Source organism: Neopsephotus bourkii, unplaced genomic scaffold, assembly GCF_033783945.1.
Source record: "Neopsephotus bourkii isolate Nb327-2 ecotype Australia unplaced genomic scaffold, CSIRO-AGI_Nbou_v1 NB_1293, whole genome shotgun sequence".
In the NCBI taxonomy this organism is placed as follows: domain Eukaryota; kingdom Metazoa; phylum Chordata; class Aves; order Psittaciformes; family Psittacidae; genus Neopsephotus; species Neopsephotus bourkii.
In genome coordinates, this window is record NW_026901777.1 from 534,357 (window position 1) to 546,957 (window position 12,601).

The window sequence follows — 12,601 nt, forward strand, 5'->3', positions numbered from 1 at the left end:
ATCAGGGGACTGGAGCACCTCCCATATGAAGATAGGCTGAGAAAGTTGGGGCTGTTCAGCCTGGAGAAGAGAAGGCTGCGTGGAGACCTCATAGCAGCCTTCCAGTATCTGAAGGGTGCATATAGGGATGCTGGGGAGGGACTCTTCATTAGGGTCTGTAGTGACAGGACAAGGGGTAATGGGTTAAAACTTAAACAGGGGAAGTTTAGATTGGATATAAGGAGGAAATTCTTTCCTGTTAGGGTGGTGAAGCACTGGAATAGGTTCCCCAGGGAGGTTGTGAATGCTCCATCGCTGGCAGTGTTCAAGGCCAGGTTGGACGAGGCCTTAGGTGAGATGGTTTAGCATGAGGTGTCCCTGCCCATGGCAGGGGGGTTGGAACTTGATGATCTTGAGGTCCTTTCCAACCCTAACTGTTCTATTCTTCTATAACATAGTGTGAGTGATTATTTCTATGCCATCTTCAATACCATAATCAATATGAAAACTGGGAACACATAACTTTCAATACCTATGTATACATAGACATTTTCTAACTATAAAAAATGAATGATAGATCATAACAAATAGCTCCCTTAGTCATTAAGATTTACTATAGGTGTAGTGGAAATATGATCTTGTTTCTTATTCAAGTATAAAGTTTTCTGTTGACTTACATTTCAACATTAGGTATTTCTACTCAATACAAAAGTGCGAAGTTGTTTTAATGATATATGTTAACTGTAATACAACACTGGTTGTATTAGAGATATTTCTCCTGAGCACTTCATTTCAATCTTTTAAAAAATCATATTCCACAGTTGATTTTTGTGTTTTGTGAACTTCTACCGAATCAGATAACATCAACAGAAACAGAAGCAGATGCTGCAGAAGCATAGATATAACTGCACCACTGTTAAATGAAGGTCCTACATACAGCCAGACACTGACAAGAAGAAGCTACATACCAAATCGAATATATTATTCTTTGTGACTTCTAAAATCTTTGTTGCCAATTACAACTTTAAAACATGCTGAAGCTAAAATATTATAAAGAAAGGCTGGTCCTAGTTAAAAGTTGAATCACATTCAAGGCTATTTTTCATGTTTGTGTTAAAGAGCATAGATTTATCAATTTCATGAACTCAAAATGAGGAAGGTCAATGATGCTTGTGGGTCTAATTACCTAATCCTTTATTGTTCAACTTGTTCCTGTTATGTGAAAAGAATTCAAACTGAAGCTCCCACAAAATTTTTCAGTCTACTTGCTGTATCAGTGACTAATGTTTAAAACACTAACCCACTACTCATATATTCTTCATTCGTCTCTGCATCAAAATCAACACTATAGAGAAAGTAATATTTCTGCAACTTCCTGGAGAGCCTCCTATGCCCAAGAAAAGTAAAGATGGGGTGGAGTGGGGTCTGCCTCTGAAAAGTAATGATTTGTATATGTGTATACATTCAGTTATTTACTGAAGAGGAGAAACATCTAGTCACTCCTCCTTGGAAATATGTTTGTTACAGTCATTTTCCTAAGAAAGCACCACTTGGAACGATAATTCACACTTAAAAATCCACAAACAAACAAACAAAAAACTACTGACAGATGCTACACTCAAGACACCTGCATTTTGTTCTTCTGGACTGACCCACGGCAGTGATAAGCAGGAACACGGAAGCACATGGGTTCTGCTCACAACCACTGCTTCACAGCCGCGTATCATACTCCAAAGGCTCATCTGCATCATCAGCTCCTCTGGTGCTTGTCTCCATTTCTGTTCCCAAGGCTGGACTGACCCTTTCCAGTGTGCAGTCACTTCTCAAATCTATGGCAAGAAAATAAATAAAATGATGCAGCAAAACAAATGTTTGAAAAGCAGATACACCCCAGGCAGTGTCCAACCTGATGACAATGGCAGTCTCTTAGTTATTTCTAGAAGAAGAAAATCTGCAGCAGTGCAAATCAGAGAAAGGGGAATAAGAGCCCTGGGGGACCCAAAAATGGTGTGAGCTGATATGAAAGAACCTGTCCTGACTGTATTGTCAGCTGATCTTTCCGTCTATTACCTCTAGCTGCCACAGACACAAATAATAAAAACCAGTAACACTACAGTTTCTGTTTCAGAATCAAACAGCAATTACTCCTCCATGTAGGTACTAAAGAGAAACCACTTTCCCCTAGGAAAAAAACAGGTGAGTGGAAATTCATCCAGCATGGCAATCTAGTTTGGTTTTGTGTCTTTTAAAATCTGCCCTATATCAAACATAAGCATTATTCTACCAAATCTAACACAAATAGACAATCCAACTAAGCAGAAGGAAAGGCTGCATTGTATAGGATCCTACCCTATGGCCAGGAAACCTTCAGTGAGTTTCCCCTTGCCAATTTTCAGATTGTTACTCTTTCTCATTCTAAAATTATTGCTGATGTTACCTGTAGCGATGACTGAAAAAATGAGCTACCATTTTGCAAAGCAAAGGAAACAATTCAGTGGGTAAAAGTTTTCAGGCTGAACGCTAACATCAGGTTGATCAGCTCCAACCCTTGTACAGCTCCTGGGCAGAAGAGCAATATGCTCATATCCACCCTTGCAAACAGACAGTGTGCCTGCTATAATCTTTCAGCTCAATAGAGTTTTGGTCCTTGTGCTTATAGCATGCTTAGGTCTTTACTTCCTCGCACTTAAAAAGTTATACATAGATTCAAAATCTTTGCATACCAGGAAGTTTCAGCCTCCTGCAGCAAGAGTTACAACGATGCTTTGTGATGAAGTTTCTTATTGCACCTTCTCCTAGGTTTGCTGGTCCAAATACCATCTTTCCAGATCTAAAAGAAATATCATTAAATAATCAATGAACTTAAAATAAAGCAACTGTAGGGGAGAGAGATGATAATGTTTTCTGTTTTTTAAATCAGAGATACATTAGCTCTTTGCATATAGACAATCAAAGCTTAGTACACGCACATCACAAGTTTCTTAGCTCCAGGACAAGAAAACTGCCGGTTCTGGTAAGGTATTAGCCTACATATACCCCACACCACTTTTCCTCCTGCTGCATCTGAGATAGGCTCTAAAGGGAGACTGAACAGACACAGCAATTCCTACAAAAATGCTCTAAGAAAATTTGGGCACAGAGACATTTAGATAACATATGCTAGAATCTGACTCTGTTGCAGAGTCTCATCAAGCAAATGGTTCAGTCCCAGTTTTGACGGTCGGCACCTGGGAACAAACCAGAGCTTGCAGTGATTTACTATTACCTTATTTAAGAACACAAAGCCAAAAGGAAGCAGAGCCCTAGTCACATCAATATGCACTACAGAAAAAAAACACAGTATGCTGCTGACAAGCAAAGCTTTAAAATTTATTGGCTTCTTCCTATACTCATTTCCATGTGTCTGCACTCTGGCCAATTCAGCAACATTACTAGAAGATCCATTTGTGGAAGTATATTGCATATTCTGAATGCAGCTGCCACAATCACAAACAGAAGCAAGCTATGCACACACATGTATTAGAAGTACCACATAATTATAACAGATTCTTGTTACAACAGATTCTTGAAAGATCAGTGTTCATTAATTTTAATACCGCTCAACCATTATTCTCAAGAATTTAAATGACATTCTAGACATCACAGAACACAGCACACAAGAAACATTTCCAAAGAAACTTTATGAATGTTAGTATTTTATTTTAATGATATACAGAGTGTAAACAACACATTTTAAAATGTGAAATCAATTACAGCTCTGAAAAGCTACAGAAAAGATTTTAACTCTTGCAAATCTATCTAATCCACACTAACAAAATATATTCTCTCTAAAGAAAGCAGTTTTGAACTATAACACTGTCCCCTTTCACACAGAAAAAAAGCAATGATTAGCCAAAACTATTATAGAAAGCTTAGTATCTCTCTAATTTCTGGCATATGCTAAAGACTGTCTCCTGGATCATCTGAAGGACTTGTCCAATCAGCCTTTACTGCAAATTAGTACATCAAATGAAGCAAGAAGTGAAATATTATTTAAGTGCCATACATATGCTTTAAATGACACGATGCTATACAGTCATTTCTATCCCTTGGTATAATCTGCCAGTAAGAATAGACCATAATTATTTGCTTGGGCAGGCACAGGAAATTGAGAGGACTTAACTAACTCCAAGGCTACAAAACCACTTTGATACTTTGTCTGATCTTTTATTCCATGCAAAGTGCAGCAAATAGCACAAGATGGACTGATAATTTTCTCATGCTTTTGTGAGGTGAACAGGAATACTGTCTGCAACATATTTGAAGTAATCTTCCCTCTCTATCTAGCACTGGCAATGGTTCAAGAGGAATACTGCATTTAAATTTGGAAAATTATTTCAAGAAATATGAGGGTAAATTGGTAAAAATAACAAGAATGACCAGCAGGCTAGAAATCATGGCACACGTGAAAACATTAGGGAGTAGCCTAAAAAGGAAAACAAAGTTCAAAACAAAACAAACAAACAAAACTAAAAAAGGAAACAATTAAGCAAACAAAAAAAACCCAACAAAAATACAATAAAACAAAAACAAAACAAAAAAAACCACAACCAAAAATAGAGGGAGAAGATGGTTACTAACTTTGAGCTTTCTGTAATTTTATTTTTTTTTTCTATCTGTTGACAGTAAACAGGACCAGAAAGAAATATTTCAAGATGGAAATCAGGAAAAATCTTTCAGACAGTAATGATAGGTCTGTGAAGGTTTTAAGGTCATCCTTTGAAAACTTGAAGATTTGTCTGTACACAACCTATGAAGCCAGGAATGATCAGATGCAGAAGAACCAGCTGAACACTTCAGGTCCCTTCTAATCCTACAAATATGTTACAAACAAGGTCACTCCCCTGGTTATTCAAGTTCTGGTTTTGTCTCCAAGGAGAGAAAAATACTGAGCCCAGCTTTCCTGTTTCCCAAGCAGGTGCATTAATGTCAGCTAATGGGCTTAAAAAAACAAAACATGCTCCTCCTTTTGTGCCGAACCTTACCTACTAGTTATGCTTAATTAATGCATATCAGATTGCACCAGACTGCTGCTGGCCAGCAGGCAGGTTAACATAGACTGTGCTGAAGCAGAGTGATTCTTATAGTCTAGAGCTGCAAATACTCAAAGCAGAGGATAAGGCATTTAACAGGGCTTACTGATGGAAGGAAGGTACAGAACTGTGGGGGGCTTCACGGCAAGTAGCATCTTCCCAGGGAGGTGCCCAAATCATTATTCAGTATGTTTTTGTAGAGGTAGCTTCCAGCCCACCTGTTTCATTTGTGCACGTTTCTACAGCAGAGGTTCAGTTCATGCAGATGTTTTGTCTACTGTCAGCAATTCAACCATAAATTGTTTGGCTGGAAGCACAAAGCTTGCTAAAATTGAATAGATTTGTTCTTCAAAACAAATGCTAATAAGTAGCTTCAGCAAACATGGTCTCTGCTCATTACTAAAACCTGCAGCCTATCACTATCTGCTTGAGTGCTTTCAAAAGGGAGAGTAAGAGACCTAGCACCTCTGACTCCTTTTCACATATTTGTAATGAGATTTTTGACTACCAGCATCCCTTTTCTCACCCCTCTCAGCAGGCTTAATGCATTAGTTCTATCCAATTTAAACTCAGCCCACTATTTTTCTCATCTCCAAAGCTGCACTACAGACAATCTGCACAGTATCCATGAAAGCTTTACCAACGTGGACTTTGTTGTGGATTTGGCGAGTAGTACAACACTAAAAAAGGCATCCAGAATACTGCTTATGAGGCAATTCTTCCCAACAGCCAGGCAGTACAGGAGTCTGCAGGGACTGCACTGTCATAATCTTGCTGCTGTGCCTTTATTACTTCTGGTTTTTAAGGAAATCCTTTCGTTAACATTACACCCGCCTTGTTTGATCACACATGCATTCTAAGTGCACATGGTCAGATCTTCAACCTATGTTAAGTATCCATGAATTTAAACCAATTTACATCAGCTAGGGATCTGTTGAGACATCACAGTATCTGACATACTTTCCAAAGAAATCTGTTATTTTTGTCTTGGTGCTATATATAAAACCAAGCCACAATGCACTACCACAGAATTAGAGTTTGTAATTTGCCATTACAAAGTCCATTTCCAGGCATGCGGTATGTATGAAAGAAAGGACTCATTAGAAGGTAAATACATGAGCCACTAAATCAATGGAATTACAGACGCAAAACTTTAATAATTTAAACATAAGTAGGGCTAAAGTTTGAATCACTCCCATCGGACAGATGCCATCTATTTTCTCTCAGGCTTCTAAGACAGCATGAGCTCAAAGCAACTTTTGAGGCAGCACGCATGATTTGATTAAATATCTTACCTACAAATGAAAACTTCAAACAGGTCTTGGTACTGCCAGAAATATTTATCTTGTGAGCAAATGAAGGTCAGAGCAAAGACAGTGCTTTTACATTGTTATTGTTATGACTATTTTAGCAAGTGTTTCTTAGAGCTGGGTATCTGCTCACTGTTTACAGAAACCATCCATCATTTCACTGTCTTACTCTTTTAGATCACTGAATCAAAACAATATAGTTTCACAACTTGCTGTTCTGAAGATTTCCCCGAACATACAACAAAACTGGTCTTCATTAATTAATCAAAACTTCTCTTGAACTAGGACTTACTTGTTTTGCAGATGGTAAAAACAAAACAATAAAAAGTTCTGCAAATAAGATCTGTGTGATCAAATTTTAGTACGCATGACAAAATCATTTAATAACAAAAATAATCCAGAACACTAATAAACATGCACTTCAAGAGCATATAGATAAATATCATTTCTATTTTAAAGAGGATAAGCTGAGTTGCCAGGTGAAGTACTGTGGTCAGTGACTGGCCACAGTCTTCAGTAATAGCTATTACAGTTTATCCTACCACTTGAATGGTAGCAAACCAGATTTCCATACATCTGTAGCAATACTTTAAAATGTTTGCTGAAAATTAGTGAACAACTACACAACCAACCTCTCTGCCTCTCTATCCTAAGCTATCCTTCTGTCCTATGACCCACTTAGGGTAAAAACTTAGTCACTGTGAGGTGTTTGGCGTATTTTTGATGTTGCTTCCAAAATAAATATTATGTGGCTGATACACCTACATTTATAATTTAAAAATCATCAAATATTAATACAGTCATTTATTACTAATCTTAGCAATTAAATATTAATAATGGTCACAGAATTAAGAGCCTGCTTTCAAAATTAACTTGCTGTCAGTTCTAGGCAAGTCGTCTGATATTTCTATAGTTAATTGAGCTTTGTATTAAATCAGACTATTCATACTTAAATCTTCCTTCCAAACATTAGAAAACTCTTCAGCCAGATGACATGAACTGACCAAGTGGGAGCCAAGCTGAACACAAGACAGTGGAGGAGCAGAGGTGCCAAGGCACAGCTGGAGATATGTATGGGCTTAGAAAGAATTTCCATAGAAAAGGTCCCTGCAGGACAGCAACTATCAACACCACTGCTTCTCCTTTCGCTACAGCAAATACTAGTTAGGAGCAAGGTTACAGGATGGGAGAATGGCCATGGTTCTGCTTCTGAAATTTGATGCATAAAGGCAGACTGCTATTTCTGTAGTCTCTCTAGTTTTTGTAAGTTTTCACACATGACTTATCATCTCCATATCATGGCTTTGAGATTGTTAATGTGTAGCAAGCTTAAATGTACCACTAGAACCTATCAAAAAGATCAGAGACCGAGAATCCCTTTCCTCATCCTCTTAAACCACTGTGGCCCCATATAGTCCATGCAACAGTGCCCCACCAGGGCAGGGGAAACCAGTCGGGTTTAACATTTAAGTTACTGATGATCTCCTTCAGTACAAATTTGTGAAGAGATTTACAGGGTATTCTGTCTCTTGTTCCTGCTCTCCCTTCACAGCTCTGGAAAACTCCTGTGCCCTTAGCACAGCAACACAGGCTCTTCCCACCTTTCATACACCACTCACCACACATTGGGAGGTGGAACACCTGCAGCCTTTCTAAGCACAGCAGAGTATGGTGTCTCTCCACTGTCATCAATACCTTCATTCAACTCAAACACAGTGTGAAAAAAAACTATGTCTCTCACAAATCATAAAAAACACCCTAACTATACAGACTGTTAGCAGAACGTGTGAAGCAAATGAGAATTTCATCAGAAATAAACCTACTTCTTGTCTTCAGGTTTAATTACAGATGGATCCGTAAGGTTTTCCCCAACACCTACAACAAAATCAACACCTGAATGTTACAAAGGAAGGTAATCACTATTTCATAATCTGGCACTTCCAAAAATGTAAATACCCATGTTCATACTGTCTCATAGTTAAAGTGATCATGAGTTAAAAAGAAAATGCAATGAGTATAAACATCTGTTAGGTAGTGGCAAACATATAGCGTTCTTATTACAGTCCTGACTTCAGTTGCTTTGAGGTTTATGTAGATGGCAGGCTTATGCAAATGCACTAAATATTATGCTGAAACTAAACTAAGCAAAATGTGACCAACTCTAAGACTGCTACTTAAATTGGAGTAAAGGTATTAATCAGATGCGGATCTTATGGATATCAAAATATCTACTCTCAGATACATGTTCTTTTCAAGGTAACAAACATAAGCCACAACTCTGTTATTTGCAGATGCTTGGATCTTTCATCTCTTTTTTGATTCTGGGTGGCCACAGAGGCTTATTAAATAAATTATTTCTTTATGACACCTGATGCTAATATCTATGTTACAGTTTTCCCCAAATTGATGACATACTACCATTTTACCAAAACGCTTTTTTCTTGAATCCAAGCAAACTATTCTGCTGTGACTGAAATATCCCCAGATTGCAACACTTTTCAATGAAGGTCATTTCAGTTGATGTAAATTAGACAAAATGTGGTGTGTATGTATGCGGAGATGGCCCAGGCATTATATAGTAAATTGTGATATAGACTAATCCTATTAGAACTCCAACAGGAGCAGCCCTTGCACTTTTCCTAAACTCCAGATTAGGGAACTACAAGATAAATACAAGGCAAAAACTAGAGCAGATTTCATTTGTTTGAGATGGGAATTGAAGCTCCAGTCTTGATGAGATTTACATAGATGTTTAAATTCCCCATGTCTGAGCCAACACAGTTGGTCTGGAACTGTCAAGAGTTGTATAATAAACTTAAGCAAACTTCAGAAAAATTCTAGTACGCTATGGTGAAGGCACAATCTTCCTGTATTTTTTTTCATATGCAGATAAAACCAAATGAAGGCAAAGATGGAATTATAGGTTTATTTTGCATAATAAGCATGTCTTTCTTGTAATTCACAACGTATTTACATTTTATGGCATCCAGAAGCTAAGTCGTTGTCTATCCATACACATTTCTCTTGACAGAAATGACAAACAATAGTGTTTGTACTGTTTGATGGGTGATGTTCATCTTCTGAACATTGTCAACTGTTTTATCTCTTTAAAATATGCCATGTTCCCACTTACACATGTACAGTAAAGTCATCACATGCTCTTTGAAGGAGTCACAAGCCTTAGTGAATAGCATTCAGGTTTGCAGCTTATGCAAACTGCTTACAGATTTATTAATATGAACAGTAAAATATACAGATAGCACTTCACCACTTCTGACAGATATACACATATCATGTGCATATACATGTGGGTACGCTTGAATCTCTGGATTATTTATATATCTTAATAAAAATATCTTAACTGTGGAGTGGGGTCTTTTTCTGCTGGCTGAAATGTTCCTGCACACTTTTATCTACTTGCTCTTTTGCCCATTCAACCTAGATGTATTTAAGTCAAATTATTTTCCCTTTACATCTACATTAATCTAGAGTGTCTGTGGATACCCGTTTCTCAGTGCCAAACAACAGATACTCAAGGGTTTCTTAAGCTTTGACAGTATGGCAATGAGAACAGAATTTGGACCATTCCACAGTATTACATTATTTCTTGAGGTAATTGCTTTACATTAGGTGTCAAATAGTGATCTCTGCTACAAGTCACCTTGCAAATCAAGGACAAGGAGCTCCCCACGGGTGTACATGTAGGTCCAGTGAGAAAAGGCCAACATCAGCTCTTCTAGCAAGCTGCTGGGGGTAATCTCATCTCCATTATTGTTGTTGTATTTCCGAAACTCGCCGGTCATGTACTTCTCAATGGTCAGCCACTGGTTCACTGAACGGCAGTAGATGAGGAAAACTTCCAGGAACCTGTAGATATAAATGTTGCCTATCAGGACCTGGCAGGATAATGAATATTCTCACAGTCAGCACACAGCATGATGCAAAGCAAATATACCAGAAAGAAAGACACATCTTCCCTAACTGGAGCATGTGAACAGCAGGAGATAACAAACGGTGGGCAGCGCAAAGGCTTTTTTCAGTTTGAGAACTCTCAAAAAAAAGTACTTTTATCAGAAAATATAGTTTATGCACAAACAACAAAACCTGATTTACTCTATCCTACCGTATCATAGAATCACAGAATAGTTAGGGTTGGAAAGGACCTTAAGATCATCAAGTTCCAACCCCCTTGCCAAGGGCAGGGACACCTCACACTAAACCATCTCACCCAAGGCTTTGTCCAACCTGGCCTTGAACACCGCCAGGGATGGAGCATTCACAACTTCTTGGGCAAACCATTTCACTGCCTAACCACCCTCATAGAAAAGAATTTCTTCCTTATATCCAGTCTAAACTTCCCCTGTTTGAGTTTTAACTTATTGCCCATTGTACTATCACTACAGTCCCTGATGAAGAGTCCCTCTCCAGCATCCCTATAGGCCCCCTTCAGACACTGGAAGGCTGCTATGAGGTCTCCACGCAGCCTTCTCTTCTCCAGGCTGAACAGCCCCAACTTTCTCTGCCTGTCTTCATATGGGAGGTGCTCCAGTCCCTGATCATCCCTGTGGCCCTCCTCTGGACTTGTTCCAACAGTTCCATGTCCTTTTTATGTTGAGGACACCAGAACTGCACACAATACTCCAAGTGATGTCTCACGAGAGCAGAGTAAAGGGGCAAGATCACCTCCTTTGACCTGCTGGTCATGTTCCTTTTGATGCAGCCCAGGATACGGTTGGCTTTCTGGGCTGCAAGCGCACACTGAAGCCGGCTCATGTTCATTTTCCCATCGACCAGCACCCCCAAGTCCTCCACAGGGCTGTTCCAAATCTCTTCTCTGCCCAACCTGTAGCTGTGCCTGGGATTGCTCCGACCCAGGTGCCGGACCTTGTAAATGAGCTATACCAAACTGTTTATGTTTATTGTATAAAAGATACTTCTTACTTAAGTCTTGCCATCACATGTAGCTATAAAGACAAAGTTCAAAGCTGCCTACCTTTCCTCTTATATTCCAGCCCACTGGAAAAGAAGGCTACACTAGATCAGGACACAGCTGAAAAGAAAACCTTTGAAACCTAATACTTAAAGACAGTGACTTTACCTTGGAGTATAAGGAATAGTACGAGGCTTCACTTGATTGAAGGTATAGATTAACTTCTGGGCAGCCCTTTGCTGTTGGATCTCCTAGAGAAAATAATGTTGTAAACATAATTTTCATTTTCATGGAGACACATGCCATGAATTTGTCAAAACACACACAAGCACACACATGGACACGATTGTATACAGTTTACAAATGGGAAATATATCTTCCTCAAAAGCTTTTTCCTGTCCAAAAGATAACATCAAACCACATGTCAACCATGCTGAAGACATTCACATGTAAGAGTATAGTATTTAAGGCACATAAGGCTACACCAGTCAGTGTGCCTTTAGGTCTGAACTCACCCTCAGGCAGAGATGCAACACTGTGCCATCATGAAAGATCTTTTGCCAAGTCTGGACCACCTCTGGCAGAAAAGACTTCACAATAAATACTTGTCCCAGCTTCAATACATCATTTTCAGACCAAGTACAGATGACCTTCATAGCCCTCCTCAGACCCCCATCCATTTCCTCCCTTGACAAGACTTGGATCATTGCAGCCATACCACGCTGGGACCAGGAAGACATGCTTTTATCAAGGTTCATAGGTGAACTTTCTTCTAGCCGATAGACGGTCACTTCCTCTCCATCTTAAACAAATGGAAGTTTTGTTAGCAGAAGTCAAACACTGCAGCCCAGGAGAGAAATGCATTTTGATTTGTTGTCTTAAAATAACATGACCACTTTACACACCTTTGTAAAACACACTGTAAAAGAGCTTTTTTATCATTACTGTTCATCTGTGTGAAAACTTTGCCAGCCTAAACTTACACCACTTACTACATACATTCTGCTGAAGATCTATTGTGATTGCACAAGTGGTCCAAAGAGCTTGTATTAAACCTCTAAAAAGAGACTAATTTAAGACTTCCTGGACACTTCCTCACAAACAAAACTCATTGATTTATACAGACAAGAATATCAATCTCATCTGCCACACTTTTTTGAGTACTCAAGAGAGGTTGAGCTTTGAAAGTACCTATTTTTAAGGAGTTACCGTTTTATCTTCAGGGTATGAATCTTAAATATCCTGACTGTGGCTCCCTCTGTTTATGCACTTGTGTGGAACAGGCTGTTTAAGTTAATCAAGATACATGC

The 12,601-nt window shown here is 38.8% G+C and overlaps 1 protein-coding gene across 1 annotated transcript in view; it reads right to left on the bottom strand.

Moving 5' to 3' along the window:
* Positions 1-686: 686 nt before the first annotated feature.
* The window catches only part of TRPM6 (transient receptor potential cation channel subfamily M member 6), an 86,302-nt gene continuing 74,387 nt past the window's right edge, over positions 687-12,601 (bottom strand). Inside the window, exons 34-39 of the mRNA XM_061366014.1 lie at positions 11,807-12,093; positions 11,460-11,542; positions 10,023-10,228; positions 8,185-8,236; positions 2,703-2,809; positions 687-1,808 (exon numbers count right to left, since the gene is read on the bottom strand). Of these exons, the coding sequence (XP_061221998.1) occupies positions 1,690-1,808; positions 2,703-2,809; positions 8,185-8,236; positions 10,023-10,228; positions 11,460-11,542; positions 11,807-12,093 (854 nt within the window). The 3' untranslated portion in view covers positions 687-1,689. The remainder of the gene's footprint in view (positions 1,809-2,702; positions 2,810-8,184; positions 8,237-10,022; positions 10,229-11,459; positions 11,543-11,806; positions 12,094-12,601) is intronic.